The 15,892-nt window shown below is 49.4% G+C and overlaps 5 protein-coding genes across 5 annotated transcripts; 3 read left to right on the top strand and 2 right to left on the bottom strand.

Moving 5' to 3' along the window:
* Positions 1–70: 70 nt before the first annotated feature.
* On the top strand, positions 71–2,323 carry ATNIH1004_010352 (uncharacterized protein; the record flags this gene model as incomplete). Its single annotated transcript, XM_033574927.1, has 3 exons — positions 71–811; positions 850–2,102; positions 2,164–2,323. The coding sequence occupies 3 exons, from the start codon at positions 71–73 to the stop codon at positions 2,321–2,323; spliced, it is 2,154 nt and encodes a 717-aa protein (XP_033422945.1).
* Positions 2,324–4,790: 2,467 nt separating this feature from the next.
* ATNIH1004_010351 (DUF3712 domain-containing protein) lies at positions 4,791–5,965 on the top strand (the record flags this gene model as incomplete). The annotated part of the gene is made up of 4 exons (XM_033574926.1): positions 4,791–4,951; positions 5,024–5,439; positions 5,493–5,614; positions 5,684–5,965. 4 exons carry the CDS (start codon positions 4,791–4,793, stop codon positions 5,963–5,965), a joined length of 981 nt encoding a protein of 326 aa, XP_033422944.1.
* A 1,376-nt stretch (positions 5,966–7,341) lies between these two features.
* ATNIH1004_010350 (uncharacterized protein) lies at positions 7,342–8,725 on the bottom strand (the record flags this gene model as incomplete). The annotated part of the gene is made up of 2 exons (XM_033574925.1): positions 7,342–8,296; positions 8,391–8,725. The coding sequence occupies 2 exons, from the start codon at positions 8,723–8,725 to the stop codon at positions 7,342–7,344; spliced, it is 1,290 nt and encodes a 429-aa protein (XP_033422943.1).
* Positions 8,726–9,096: 371 nt separating this feature from the next.
* ATNIH1004_010349 (glycoside hydrolase family 18 protein) lies at positions 9,097–10,027 on the bottom strand (the record flags this gene model as incomplete). Its single annotated transcript, XM_033574924.1, has 2 exons — positions 9,097–9,758; positions 9,820–10,027. The coding sequence occupies 2 exons, from the start codon at positions 10,025–10,027 to the stop codon at positions 9,097–9,099; spliced, it is 870 nt and encodes a 289-aa protein (XP_033422942.1).
* A 4,681-nt stretch (positions 10,028–14,708) lies between these two features.
* Positions 14,709–15,473, top strand: yth1 (cleavage polyadenylation factor RNA-binding subunit YTH1; the record flags this gene model as incomplete). The annotated part of the gene is made up of 1 exon (XM_033574923.1): positions 14,709–15,473. One exon carries the CDS (start codon positions 14,709–14,711, stop codon positions 15,471–15,473), a length of 765 nt encoding a protein of 254 aa, XP_033422941.1.
* Between the last annotated feature and the right edge of the window lie 419 nt (positions 15,474–15,892).

The raw sequence follows: 15,892 nt of genomic DNA, 5'->3' as shown, positions 1-15,892 counted from the left end.
TGTTTGTGTATCTACTCGTGGATATTTCAGCAAGGAAACAGTTATCTTCAAAATACCTTTGACCGCTACAATGGAGCCTCCTCGGCCGCAGATTGGCGAAAGTCGCTCCTCGTCGCATGACAGTCTTCGCGCCGGGGCACCTTCGCCGCGCATCGAACACTACGACGGGGAAGTTCCACCCGCGCTCTCCCCTCTCGATGCCTTCGCCGCCCAAGGTCGGCTTCTGGCTCGACAGCTGGAAGAGTCAGCCCGCAAAGAGCGGCGCATGAGCAGGTTACCACCTGCCACGGTGGCTCGATCGCTATCACAGCCTCGACCGGGCTACTTTCGTGCCCCGTCTTCGGGGGATTCCCCCCACGGTGGCCGAGGCCTTGCCAGATATCCGACTCAGAGAGTCCAACCCGAGGTGGAAGAGCCCATGTTTCGCCCGCAATCGGAACATCCCCGTCTTAGCTCTGTGTCACATCTTGCCTGCGAATACGACCAGTACAGTGACCATGATGCGACCCCGACGAATGAGCCAATGATACCTGAAGCACCATATTCGGAAGAGCCCATGGAGGAGCCGCCACTTCGGTCGGTACCTGAACCTCCCCGCCGGTTCTACGCAGCCGCCCCTGTTGGAGTCGCTATGGCTGGACCGCCCGGAACTTCGCCGAGTGATTCTGCGTCGCGTCTCAACGTTCCACGAAGCCTGGCACGGCCGGCGTCGCCGCTCTTGCGACCATCCAGCAGCTCTCGAGCTCCACAGCCAGAAAGTTCCGATGATGATTTAGCAGCTCTACGGCAGGGTCGATGTTCTCAAACCCGCGTAAGCTCTCTTCCAGCAGCGCCGTGTCAATGCCCCAGTCGCCTATGTCGCCCACGACCCGTTCCCATCCTCGCTCACCGTCCCTGAGCTCGGAGACCTCAAACAATGGAACCCAGCTCCCTCGTCCCTCCTACAACTTTTCGCGCCCGTTGAGTCGATCCAGCACTAGTCTCTCTGCTCCCGCTCCAACCAGCTGGTCGGAGCCAGTGCCCATAACTGGATCGAGCACGATGAGTCGTGTGAACAAGCCCGGCCCAATCTTGGTCCCGTCTCAATCTGATATGGCCAGCTACTCGGGAGAGGATCCGTCGCCCGCAGTATCTTCGTACATCTACGCGAAATACTCCCTTCCCCGGGGGCGCAATGTGTCCCGAGACTCTGTTGTGTTTTCTGGCCTGCAGACCCCTCATTTCGAATGGCAAGAGCCATTGTTCGAGAGTCCGGAGCAGGTGAAAAACGTGGAACCACCGAAGTCTGTACGAATCCCGTCGCCTCCGCCTTCACGACAGAGCTCAACTGCGTCCCAGAAAGCGCATTCGATGTACGATCGTCCAACCTCTGCGCGTCAACTGTTGACGCCGGAAGCAGCCCCACGGTCGAATTATGGTCCCCCTTCTCCTAAGACCGCGCCTCCTGAACCCGCCCCCGTGGAGCCACCAGCTCCCGAGGCACCTACGGTGGATGATAAGATGGAGACCACCTCATCAGCGGACTCCGCTTCCACTGTTCGGCCACAGACCGCCAAGTCGACAGTGACTTCGGCTGTCATCACGGCAGATGAGCATGTGACAAAGGGGATCGAATGCCACGAGAAAGGATCCCTGAAAGAATCTACATATCACCTCCGAATCGCGGCCAAGCAAAACCACCCCACGGGCATGCTCCTCTATGCCTTGGCTTGTCGACATGGCTGGGGCATGCGGCCAAATCAGCGGGAAGGCGTCCAGTGGTTGCGGAAAGCCGTGGACTCGGTTGGGGTGGAACTCATGGATGACGGCAGCGCGACCGTTCCGGTACGGACCAGAGAGTTGCAAAAAGCATACCGAGCCCAGTTTGCCCTGAGTATCTACGAGCTCGGGGTCAGCCACTTGAATGGATGGGGGATCGAACAGGACAAATCCCTGGCCTTGCGGTGTTTTGAAATCGCCGGCCAGTGGGGTGACGCCGATGCACTCGCGGAAGCAGGCTTTTGCTATGCCGAAGGCGTTGGCTGCAAAAAGGATTTGAAGAAAGCAGCCAGGCTCTACCGCAAGGCGGCTGAGAAGGGTATGAACATGGTTGGAAACAGCTGGTAGGTGGCAATGTAATCCCGGCCCGAGTGTTCAGGAAGCTAATGTGGAAATCTGTGACAGGATTTACAAGGACAAGTATATGTCCGACGATGAATCTAATGCCCAATCGCGTGGCCGGGGCCGGAGCCGGCAGGGTGCTACCCCGGAAAAGAAACAGCGCAGCAAATCTCGAACTCGCAGTCTGTTCCAGCGCAAGAAGTCGGTTGCTGCTGAAGCGTAAATTCCTGTACATTGGTTTCTCAGCACGATGTGATGGTCATCGTCCACTTCGAGGACACAAAGGCTGGATCCTATGGAGACTACTGGAACCAGATCTGCTCCTTGCTCCCTCTTCGACCTTCTACTGCTCCATCTTCTTATTCTTTTATATTCTCTTTAAAAATCAAACAGTGATGCGAACTGCTAGGTATGAGATGGAAATTCTCTCGTCAGTATTACCTTACTCGGAGAAATTGCTCCTCTTTTTTTTTTTTTTTTTTTTTTTCTTGATTTTGAGCAGGTTTTCGTGACCGACATGAAGCAACGGGACAGGCAATTTTTGTGGTCTCTTTGCTACCATTTGCTTTGCGGGCATCGGCTTCTATTCCTTGGATACCCATAATTCCTAATCACTGTGTGATATATATTCTCCCTTATCTGTTTCTTCTTTCCTTTTTTTTTTTTTTTTTTTTTTTTTTTTCCCCCTTTTTTTTTTTTTTTTTTTTTTTTTTTTTTTTTTTTTTTTTTCACCCCTTCCTGTTCATTCTCTTTCGCTTCTTGCTTTCACATGTCATTTGTTTCAACCTGAGTTTCATTTGAATCATTGTTGGTTCTTTCTTGCTAGCTGTTTGATTTGTATTTGCCAGGATCATATCTGATGATACTCATGATAACTGGGAGAATTGGGACGTTCATCTGCCTCTGGTGATGTATGTGATGGGTGGTTTGATTGATTCCCTAGATAGATTAGATAGCCATGGAAGATTAGATTGCCATGGAAAGGCAGGGATGGATGTTCGTTCCTGTGGGTGAAAATATGTACTCCTGGTTTGGTTCCACGGAACAATGTTATCTAAAGTAGGATTTGGACAAAACGTAGTGTAGAATGTGAACTCTATTTTACAGAATATATTCTCTGTCGAGGAACGGTGCAATTTAGCCGACGGCAAGTCCCCACGTGCCTGCCGGTGATGTGGCTGGCGAGAGACTTTTTTTTTTTTTGCCTCCCAACCCATATTTCCCAACGCCGCAGGGTTAGAATTGCTTGCTTCATGTCTTGAGTGTGAGTCTTCTCGCCCCTCCCAGTCTCACTTGATTCGCTCCGACGGACCGTATTGAGAATGTTCACCTGACAGTTCCCTCGAACCAGCAACCGGCGTCGATATTACCTCCGTACATGGATCCTCTCCCAAATCCCAAACTTCGGACAACGCAGAAAGTTTACCATGGACAGGGTCCAATTGGCTGCTGCTCTGATTGCACCGGAGGACTTCGCTAGGAGCAGTGAGACAGCCGGTCGCACTAATGACACCAACTAGCCACGGACTGGCAGGTGAAAACTCGTCCTAAGGGCTCGCTTGGCGCATTGGAGTACCTTAGTCTGTCTAGTCTGATTTTTGCTCCCCTCACCGGAGATCCAATGAGATGCCTCCTCCTGCCAAGAGGGGATCGCCATGGGGAAATTTGGGGAAAAAGAGGAGCGCTCCGGGGTTGCATTCCAACCAACATTCAGCTTCCCGGATGATCTATTGATGGGCTTGCCTTAGTACGCTGCATGCCGGCCAATCGTTATTTTACTGAGATTTGCACACCCTTCGGAAAGTACGGAGTAACCTCGTCTTCCGCTTGCTCAAAGTCAAAATCGGAAAAAAGAAAAAAAGAAAAGGTCCCGCCTCGGTAGGCGTCACAAACCCTCCTTCATGTGTGGCCTTTCAGCACCATGATCTCTCTCGCAGGAGCAGGTCCGTATATTTATCTATCTTGCATTCTTCAGTCCCGATTCTACTCGGGTTTGGAGCATCCTTCCGACTGAAACTCCGTCTCACAGCCCCTTTCTCTGTTCCTAGCGTGCCCTAATGAGCAGTAGTGCTATCTGCACGAGTCTGGGGGAATGGTGTGAATCCCAAACTCCACCAAAGCGAGTTCCGCGGTGCTTGATCTGGGTCACTGTGAAAATTCCCGACATGTGATGGTCCCGCCCTTCCTAAGGGCCCATCTCAGTTATATAGATATAGCGTAAAGGGTCCAACGGTCTGCTTTTCCGGACCCTCTCTTCTCCTTCTCTCTCTCTTCCTTCCTGCCTCCGACCCTCTGAGCGACTGGAGAGGCTGCAGTCTCCTTTCGTTTCGTCCTCGTCACTCTTTGCCCGGTTCCTTTCTTTGCCTTTTTTTTTGCCCTGGTTGCTTGTTCTCTCGCTTGACACCTTAGGTTTGTACCTCCTACCCAATGAGGATACTCCCCGCCTTTCCCCCTCTTCGTCACGGGGTCAATTACTCGGCTCACACATCATAGTGCAACGTCTCAAGCCCTTACAGGACCGGTGCTGCAATTTAGTCGGAGTGTCACTTCCGGTGGGTGCGCCTTCCCCCATCAATCGGGAATAATTTACCTGCATATGCTGACCCGAAGCAAGGGAACCGCCCACCCTCCCTGGCATCTCGAAACAAAAGCTTGGACGAATTCAAGGAAACGCAACTTCCACAGCAAACATGGCAGACGGAAAAGCTGAAGTAACCGAAATCGGCGCTGTCGATGTGTCGCCAGTCACCAAACCCAGTTTTAAATCCCGCGTAGCTGCCCACTTCAAGCGATTCTGGTGGGTTCATGTCATAGTTCTGATCGTGGTGGTCTTGGTGGTCACTCTTCCGGTGTAAGTTTGCTTGGTTCCTGCAGATGCTCCTGTCGCCGACGGAAATTAACCCTGCTTGCTCTCTGTGCCCAGAGTGTATGTCGGCTATCCAAACATCGCCCAACACGACATCAATGACTCCTCGTTGGAGGTTACGGAGCTGGTCATCAGCGATCCGACCCCGGAATCATTCCACTTTAAGCAGACTCAGGTGATTCATAGCGACAGCATCTTCCATCCCAAGATCTATGCCTTCGATGCGGACGTTAGTTTGGCGGGTGAGAAACCATTCGCCCGTGCCCACATCCCCGAAGTCAAAGCCAATGACGGGACGGTCGTCCATGTCGAACAGAATCTGGACCTAAGCGATGTGGATGCATTTGGTGGCTTCGCGAAGGCGGTGATGTTGAATAAGGAGATCCAAATGAATGTCTACGGCAGACCCAACTTGAAACAGGGTGGCCTGCCCAAGATCACCATCACGTACAACAAGACGGTTACTATGAATGGTGAGTGTATTTTGTGCGAGCGTCAGAGTCGTATTGGATGCTGACTTCTGAAGGACTGAATAAGTTGGAAGGATTCAAGATGCTGGAGATGCGCATGGGGAAGAAGGACTCCGATGGAAACAATGGACAGGGGAAAGTGTCGATTCCAAATCCGTCTGTGATGTCCATCACTATGGTAGGAATGGACCCAGTTTGCCTCGAGCTGCTTGCTGGGTAAGAGCTTGGCTGACCGATATACTTCCAGGGCAACGTGACTCTCAATCTTTCAGTAGAAGGCACCCACATCGGCGAGTCTTTCTTGAATGATTTGGTGCTTCGGCCCGGAAACAACACCGTTGATATGAAGGCCAAGATCAATACAGAAAGCATGATTCCATTCTTGTCCAAGTTCAAGGACAACGTCGTCCCCGTCGACATCACCGGAAACTCGAGTGTGTATAATGGAAAGGAACTGCCGTACTTCGCATCGGCCTTGGCGGCCAACAAGCTGACCGTCGACATGGACATCCTGTCGGCGTTGGCGTGAAGTGGTTGGACATGGAGATGAGGATGTGTTTTGTTGTGTATGAGTTTATTTCCAATTTTGTTTCTGGATTATGTATACCATGAACTCTATGTGCTTTTTCCACTTCTATATTTTTTTGCTATGATATAATATCAATTATTATGATGATTAGAGCTCTTTATGTGCAGTTCCTAACGGTGGAGAGGCCAGGACCAGCGCGAGGTCCGTGTTGAGCAAACACTGGCTTTACCCTTTCCCCGTTGTGTCCACCATATCGCAGAGGATTATTACCAAATATCTTAGTGTGAACCTATTGACATTATCAAGCAGTTTGGACGTGTTGATAGACAATAAGTTTTATTAACATTGACTTTGTGAGTACTGGCAAGTAATAGCAGTTACTATTCACGATTCACTATTTGCCATCTACTATCTTGTAGCATGTGTTTTGCAACTTATCATCTAATTCTATTATTAGGATTTCTTCTACGTAGATACTTCCCTCTATTAGTATCCCTGATGCTGTAAATCTATACTTACGAACATCCACCCATATTAAATGCACCTAATTTCTGTGAAGCCACTACAGCATCTGGTAAAGCTCCTGATAGCATGTATGTACTTAGTATATTTTAAAACAAACTAACCAACTAGTCTAGATCGATAATATGACCATCTTTCGACAGTTAAGAGCAGATCTAAATCCCAGAATCCCCGGGTATCTTGTTTTTCTGAAATCATCATGTCATGCTCCGTGTGTATCCCTCTTCTCTCTGTGTACGGCGTTGGCTGCAACTATCGGCCGAACTTAATTGACTAACTGAGATCAGTCCTAATATATTCACACAGGCTGACTACCTGGTGGCTTCGTGCTCTGGACATCTATCCGTTGCAATATCATGAGACTTGTTGTAAGATGATGGGCGGCGGGTGTATTACCTAGTGATTTGGTATATCCTGGATTAACTTCCCATGAGTTAAACGGGTTCATGTCTTTGGCGTGTGTATTTCCTTTGTTGCCCACGTAGTCAATGTACCACATGTAATGCATACTAATATGGGTTGGAAAAGTTGTAGGCGACGTGCACAGGTGTCCTTTACATAGGATGCTGAGCAGAATTGTTGCTTAACCATGGAATGACGATAATGGTTTTCGCAGCTGCTACCTCGGTGGTGCATCGGTGACTGTGTTCCGTTGCCGACAGCAGGAGCCTGCACTGGCCTCCTCTTTGCCGTTTAAAGAAGAAGGTTGTGTACAAAGCGAAGGATGCAAGCTACTCAATATAAGATACTCACAGCTGCATGCCTCTTACGTTTCCAGCACGTACCCACTGTTTTTTCAAATATCAATAATACCTCCCAATCTTCGGTAGAGACCTGGATCCAGTGATACAATTTCATCCACCAACAACAGCTGATTTGAACGTCCCTCCTGCCAGAAGAGCACGTGTGGTGAGATCATCATGAATCCAGGATTCAATGCGTGCTGCTGTATCACCCACTAACTTATCATAGGACATGTTTCGCGGGAGGAACATGGACTGATGACCCACCACCTCGTCCACGCCTTCCATAAGCACGGGGATCCACAGATCATCTCTCCCCTTGATGGAATCCTTGGGAAGGTAGCAGAATTTCCGTAGGGATTTTGGAATGGCAGCATTACCACCACTACGTTCATGATCAAGACCAGCTCCGTCGTCTGTGGTTTCTTGTTTTTCCAGTTCACGCAACGCTGTGTCTATTTTTTCGGCGAGAACTGATGGTCCCAAATCATCGTAGGATTTGGATTTCATTGACCCTGTACTTGTTGTGTAGTAATTCACGAATCGGATCCGGTTGTCAGTCGAGCCGGGGGAGCTCCATTCATCAATGGCCTCCAACTCGAGCAGTTTGCGATGTCTCCTAATAAGTTCAGGATACTTGTTCACACACCCTGCATGGTCATAATAGGAGAAGAAATATCGTATGAGAGACCGAGACAAGTGATCCGAGTACTTGGATATGAAATGGCGTGCGCCATTCCACCCCGTCCATTGGGCGAGATGCGTATCATTTGCGAAATCAGGATCGAATGTCTGATTCGCATCCGGGATGCCAAGTCCCTCCGTTGGAAGGGAACCATCGTACTGCGTGATTTCATCGGGTCGACGGCGAAACAAGCCTCTGATTCCGGTGGCGACAACACGGGGATGAAGACCTAGAAAGGGGACGTCGAAGTTCACAAGCCCCAGGATGCGATGTTTTATGCGATTGCCGATCGATAGCAGGGCTACTTCCGCGGCGACGATGCCGCCGAGGCTGTGACCAAGAAGGATGACATCGAGGTTGGAAGACTCATGCGGGGACAGCCTAGGAGGAGGGATATAAGTTCTATGTGTAGTTTAGAGAGAACTAATATCGATAGAAATCCACGGGTATCTATCCATATGCATTACTCGCTTACCACTGGCTAAATTGATCGCGAGCAATATGCATTGCTCCCCGCGTCTTGTAACGAGGATAGACCTTGGTGTAGACGACATGGGTCTCGCATAGTGTAATCGAGAGCAGATCATGCACGTGCTTGGGAAAATTTTGGAAGCTGGCCTCCGAGCCCATGAAACCATGGATATAGATGAGAAGCAAACTGCGCTTCCCATCGACGACTGGCGATGGATCCAAAGTCAGAGAAGTTGTGGAGCGAAAGAAATGGCTCTGTCCAAGGCCATAATAGGGGGGAGCTAGGTGTGAGGAGTCAATCTCCTCGTATGCCGGGGGAGGGACTGAATTCAAGGACATGGCGATGGGAGTCGGGAGAAAGAGAGAAAGTGACATAAATATACTCTATGCACTATAGAGTCGACGATGACGTCGCGGCTATTTTTAGGCACCAACGAAGTGTACCTCTGGACTAACCCGATCGGGAGTTCGTCTTGAAGTACGAGAATACGACGTATTCTTACAGTGGACTGAGATAGATATTGCAACAAAAAGCCATTGTTGGCACGGAGTTCTCTAGCCGTGGATGCAAAAAGCTAATGATGGAGTGTCTCGTTCGATGCTCTCGGATGCAGCAATAATCAAAAAGCCCCCCCGTTTTTGTTCCCCTCTTTTTTTGTTTCTTTTTTTTTTCTCACCCTAGAGGGTCTCGATCGATCCTTCCGAGTCAGTTACATTTCGTGAAGAGTGTTATATCCAGTTTCAATCAAACTTCGAGGTCCCTGTGCATCTCCTCCAATATGCCAGTAAAACAATCCCCCGAGTTTGGATTTAGTCACAAACCGGGCCTTCTGCTGCACTGTTCGTGGCGTGTCGTATGTCACAAACCCGCCGTCACCACCAGAACAGTATGCCGCCCCGAGCTTGTCGTCGTGGCACTCTTTTGCCCCCGGTCGAGGCAGGGCATTGTAATCGAATACCCCATCCTCTCCACCGCAGCCGGCGTAACGCTGTCCAGGCTTGCTACTATCCAGGAATGACCGACCATACGCTGGAATTCCTAGAAGAAGTTTCTTGGGGTCGACCCCTTGGGAGAGGATATATGACACCGCCGAATGGCATGAGATAGCGCCTGGGTTCCGAGAAGGACTGTAGAGTTGCGCGTGGTGGCCCGACTCGTTCGTCCAGGGACCGGAAAAGTCATACGTCATGACGTTGATTAGTTCAAGATACATCTGAGCTTTGGATAGATCAATGTTTCGGAGCGCCCATTGGCCCGCGGGGAGGCATGTTGCCAATACATATCGTGGAGCAGGTAGAAATTCCCGCAGGCGCGCCAGAAGACGCACGTAGTCAAGCCCCTGCTGGGGATTTGCTGGGTGCTCCCAATCCACTAGCGGAGTGTTAGTATCACAACATTCGAGAATCGAGGGCAAAGAGGGATCCGAGTGTACCGTCAATGCCGTCTAGACCGAACTGATCCACCAGTTGTCTGGCCGTCCGCGCAAACGTCTCCACGCCGACTTGGCTGCGTGCCACGCCAGCGAAGTTTTCGCTTCCCTTGCCCCCTCCCCCAACGGACAAGATAACTTTGATCTTGGGGTATTGAGACTTGAGCTGCGTAAATGCCCGGATACAGCCTTGAGTGCCGTCTACGGGCATTTGCGCATCCGCCCATTCGTCGCTTAACTAAACTCGGCTTTCGGTCAGCAAATCATCCTATCCGGGCAAAATGGGCCCGGAAAGAGAGAGGTGCGGGCGGGAGATCCACATAGACCGTGCCGTCTTCTTTGACCCTAAAGAGAAGAAATACGGATTGGTTAACAGCTGTCTCGAGCCAGTGAGAGCCCAGCGGAGGTCTCCCCCCCCGGCGGTTGTGGATGACTAGTACCAAGCAAACGCGTAGAACACATGCGAGACAAACCCCAGTCGGAGTGACGAAGGAGGTTGTTGGCGGTAGATCCTCCAATTTGGATAGTAGGCCGCATTCATATAGAATGGAACCTCATAGGAACTGTTGCTGGACCGCTCGGCAGCTTTGCGACGCCAGTGGGGGAATAGAGAACCGGAGAACATGACGCCGACGGACTACGACGGGGAGGAGGGTATCCGTGAGGGTAGCAGCTAAGGAGACACGAGGCCGAGGAAGACCGAAGGCAACGGAGAAAGAGAGTAGAGAAAAGAAGACGAAGAAGTCGTCGACCGGTGGACAGAGGGTGACTGCCTAATACGGACAGGTCACGTGTGCAGCCTACAGAGAGCCATTCTGGTTTCTACGAGGATTACGAGGACGCGACAAGTCACTGGCTTGATTCACAGTCAAGATGAAACTTACTTCCTTGCTGAGTCAATTCAGCAGAAGGCAACAAGGCAAGTGAGCAGCAGAATGACATAAATCCGATGCAGCACACCTGACACGCATACTCTCCGTCAATAAGGGACGAAGCCCCCCCCCGCTCCGGAGGAAGGTGTGTTGACTCTGTGGACTTCTGGTTCTCCAGTCTATCCGAGGTTGCAGGGTCCTCAATGCAGGCAGGGGAATCAATGTGAAGCCTATTGCTGATTATGCTCCGACCCGACAAGGTCTAACCGTCGTGCGGATGATGCTCACCCCGCCTTTTGATTTTTGGGTTTTAGCCCCGATGAGATCGTGACCACTCTGACCGCAGGTGGCTTCGAAGGGATGGATTGCCCTGAAAGCTTCCAGTCCGGCAGGAAGAGAGGCGTTGTATGGTGCGGACGGGCTGTCGTCGGTGAGAATCCGCGAGCGTGGGGATGATGGCTCTCCCAGCCTCATCCAAGACTAAAGTGGATCAGACCACACGACATACATATATGCAACCTGGGACTGAGATTGAGCTGGCAATAATAATACCCTAGCAAGGATGTTTACACTAACAGAATGGATGGGAACGAAAGATTTGTCTAAGCTTCTCAGGGTGAGGATATCAGAGATTGGCCTTGTTCAATTCTGTTTTCTTTTCTTTTCTTTTCTTTTTTAAAACACTCAGCTTGCTTTGTCTTCTGTTTTCCATCTTAAAGTTTTCTTTTTGCTTTTTCCTCCCTCGTTCGCCAGAGTCCTTACTGTGGGGGAAATGCAGCCACCGACTAGTGATTCCCATCCCCGCATGACGAGGTCAATGCTTGGATGTGACTGGATCTCGGGAGCTTAGGGATCAATCTCGCGTCAATCATACAAGTCATACTGACTCGGTCACTCCACAAACGTCGGCCCTGATAAACCTTTTTCCAATCCCTGGGCCCCTTTTCACCCCCAGATTCAACGCCAATACTGGCTAGGCCTCGGTCCCAACCATCCGTGGGGGATTGGAATTCCAAACCTACACACCGAGTGCCTTGACACCGTGCCGCATGCAGATCGAGCTACTCTTCTAGGCATCTTGCCGGTGCTTTTGCAGAACAGACGAGCATGTGATCCCATATGCAGGGGCAACGGCAGCTACGGCTCGATCTTCCCACCTGTCGCATCATTCCCCTAGTGCAGCTGTGCCGTGTCTTGAGAAAGACTGCATACGTGGGGTGTAGACTGTGGATGACAGATGGGCCATACGGTGTACCTCTACCTCATTCGATGGCTGAATGAAATGAATCTCGTAGTTCCTATCAGTTCTCACTAGGCTTGATCTCGCTACTTCTTGTGATGGTTTGGTTGTCTCTGCGCTAGTAGAGATAAAATCACTTGACCATATAAAAAGGTACAATACGACTGATCGAAGATCAGTCGTATCTAGCGCCCTATATAGGAGCGAAGGCCATGCCTGAGCACTACGTTGGTTTCAACCCTAGACACTTCTACTGTAGTACGACACGTTGCAGCGTATCGTATCTGACATGAGGAAGGCTTAGTTCGATTTGACTCGGGTGCATACTGATGAAACGAAATTCAAGGCTGCCTGCGTTGTACTGTGGAAGACTGGCCACTCGTGATCAACTTTATTTTTGATATACTCCTATAACCCCTATGTCAGCAGGCATTGAACACCTTTTTACAATCCAAACAAAGGGTTCGATAGTAGTATATTCCTTACGTCTAACACTCACGTCTTAGCTTGCAGAGATTGGTCACCACCAAACCCAGAAACACAACACTGCATATGTGTAACATCAGCTGCAGTGAATACCTCATGTGAACTGTTTTCTTTGGTAGAAGTGATCATTTGGTTTACTCATGGTTTCTCACAGTATACGGGGAATACTTTGGTTGTACTTTCTTGGGTATACTTGACCCGGATCTACGTGAAATGTCGTAACACAGCCATCATATAACAATGGGACGTCCATAGATTCAAGTAGTTACACCACAAAAGTCTAGGTAGTTGCAGGACACAGCATACCAGGTTGCATTGAGGTTCAGGGAATTCCATGGTTCAGTATGCAACTTTAGCTGTGCATATGGTAGCCACTTGCAGAATTCCTGAGCAAGCTGTAGGTATGTAATACGCTGCTACTAATTTTATACATGCACAATTACATAGAATGTAGGAGAATCTGAGGGTAGTTTATCCAGCACATAGAGGTCTTCTATAATAGTTATACTAGATTGAACGACGTAATCCGTGGAACATGGGTTTACTGAATCGTAGGTCAAGTTCGTTTTTAAATTTCAGTTGAATTTCGACAGTGCGAATATCAAAATTCTAGATACTATGACTGATAAAATCACGATTTAACAAACTCCAGGCCTTTACCGTCTCGATGAAATCAGGCTATATAAGTAACACGCCAATTGAATGTCATCAGGCATAGAACCGAACCAACAAGATGTCAAGCATGAAAATTTACCTTCCTCCTCCATATAAACTCAAAACGCTGTGCCCTTTAACCTCTGCAAGTAGTATAACCACAAAGAATTGTAGAAGATCGCTGCCGCCGTCGCTCATCCAAGACGTATAGACTCCGGAAATACTGTAGGCGGGGGGTCCTGGATCACTGTCTAGGACTTATCGATCTTACATCGAGACTCAGGTGCTTTGTCCATGCAGTCCACAGAATATGTCATCGCAAAGGCGTTGACCACCGCCACACTGGCAGCAGTGCTTGTGTATCCTGGCCAGGTGAGGCCTCCCCAGTCTGCGAATAGAACTCCAACCGTGGTGGTGTTTTACGCGGTGACCAGACCAGATAGGATGTTGATGAGGGTACAGTGTTTCATTTTGGTATTGGTATTGATATTGATATAGGGCAAATGGATTGTTCTTTGTCCATCAGACGTGGAGGTTATTTTTTATTGCGCATCCCTCCTCGGAAAAGTTGGCTTAAAAGCTCAACGTAGAAATAACATCTCTGCTAGGGGCGAATTGCTGGTTCAACCACAACGACCATTTATCGATTCTAATCCATGAAGCCAAGAAAACAAAGAGGTGGTTAACCCATAAGGCCTAGATATAGCATGCAACTACCCGGAGCCTTGACCCTACAAGGACTTGTCCATGAATCCATGACTCGCTATGTTCAGTAGTTAGTTCTGTGTTCGGTGAAGGTCTTAAAGGGCTGAGTAATGAAGAATGCTGGTAGATGCAGAGGGTATTCCTGTCAGGTGAGTTGCTATTTGCCTGCTTACCTGTACTAGCGAGATCCAAGTGGGCTGCCGATGAACAGGCACTAACAAGGGGTAGACCACATTGAAACTATATGGATAATCCTTGGGAGAAAACCACTGGTATCTATATCCAGTCAGTGTATTTGTTTCAGATTGGAACCAGTATCAAATACTCCACTATAGCCTCTTTTAAGCCATTTATGATTTGTATTTAATCCTAATAGTTTACATTTCTCATAGTAGGTCCATCCTGGTATGTTACTTATTCTAATTGACTCTTACTTTCTGTTTGCAAACAGCTCTGTCGTCTCATCAAGCTTATCTTGTCGAGTTCCCAGGTGGTTCATGTTCCAGTTCATGTCAGTTTGACCAGGCTATAAATATAAAGGGCGTCGGGTTCAAACGGACAATGGAATTTATCATGGTACGCTTGATCCCTGTATATCGTAAAATGTCAACTCGGAATTGAAGGTCAAAAAGTTATGATAACAGAGGGTGAGTTAGACATATATTCCCAGCCCGATTGGCATTAATGCTAACAGCGTTATTTGTCCAGGCCAAAGAATTGTGGACACCGTTTCTATCATCCAGTTCTAGTTCGTCCCTGATTGGCCGAGATGGCTAATTAAATGACTAAGCACTGATGACCAACCATTCCCACCGCTTTCCCCTTTGGAACTCATGTCCAGGCATCAAGGCAGGCGCTTTATCTCTTCAGTCCCTTCATCATTATTTCCCTTTTCTGTATTCATCGCCCCCCATTCCATTGAAGACTATACGGTCATGGCTGCAGACGTTAGTCATGCTGCAACGGAGATTTTGTCTACCGATAACACACGCGCTCCCGGTTACGACGATTTCTCCTTCCTACCCTTTTTACGTCGAAACTTCGGGTTTGGCCTCGCCAGTGATGTGCCCGTCTGCAAAGCCTACAGCGAAGGACATTGTCCTTTAGGACCCGCATGTCCAGACCGCCATCCAACCCCATCGCGAGTGACGACGTCTACAACGACCGCCTCGGGACTGGCACCGTCCACGACCCACGGGTCGCTCGTCTGCAAGCATTTTCTCAAGGGTCTCTGTAAAAAGGGCCTGAAATGCGAATACCTACACGAATATAACCTTCGACGTATGCCGGAATGCCAATCCTTCTCGCGGTCCGGCTACTGTCCCAACGGCGATGACTGCCTCTACCAGCATGTGCGCGAGCAAGCCCGATTGCCTTCCTGTGAACATTACGACCGCGGATTCTGCGAGCTGGGACCACTGTGTGCGAAGCGCCACGTCCGTCGTCGTCTTTGCCCATACTACCTGGCCGGATTTTGCCCGGAGGGTAAAGCCTGCGCGGATGCTCATCCGCGATGGACCGAGAACCTGCCACGACCATCGATACGGGTCGAAAAGAGCGAGGAGGAGCTGGAACGGGAGAGATCATTGATTCGGGAGGAACAAGAGAAGGAAAAGGAACGCGAGCGCGAGTGGAGGACCGAGAGGGGCCGTGGTGGGGGATTCATGCGCGGCCGGTATAGAGGACGAGGCCGTGGTTAAGACCGGTCCTTGCTACGTTCGTGAAGACCATTGGAAGTTGGATTTGGAAGTTTCCGTGATTATTCAAGATACCCTATTCGAGGCATTGACAGTTAGTATGATGGGGAAGAGAGTAGTGTGGACTGTGTCCCAATCAATTTTCCTTGCTGTTGTTTTTATTTCTCACTCTAGACAGCTGAGAGTTCACATTGACAATGTACTATTATTTACGAAACCATGTTATTCATATATTAGGAATACTACGGAATCCTGAGTTCGGTTGTGGGGCCGGAATGACAGTGTTTCACGTATCTACTCCATATCATACCCATAATCTTATCTACCTTCCGCATCTGTCGTAGGATTGAGTTTCTTCTTCGTGATGCGGGAGATAGATGACATCATGAGTCCTCAACTTGTATAGTAAGATGTAGAATTGT

The sequence above is a fragment of the Aspergillus tanneri genome (genome assembly GCF_003426965.1).
Source record: "Aspergillus tanneri strain NIH1004 chromosome Unknown AapTan_5_pilon_pilon_pilon, whole genome shotgun sequence".
Taxonomy (NCBI): domain Eukaryota; kingdom Fungi; phylum Ascomycota; class Eurotiomycetes; order Eurotiales; family Aspergillaceae; genus Aspergillus; species Aspergillus tanneri.
Note: the sequence above shows the minus strand (reverse complement) of the source record. Positions and strands in the feature narration are given on the sequence as shown.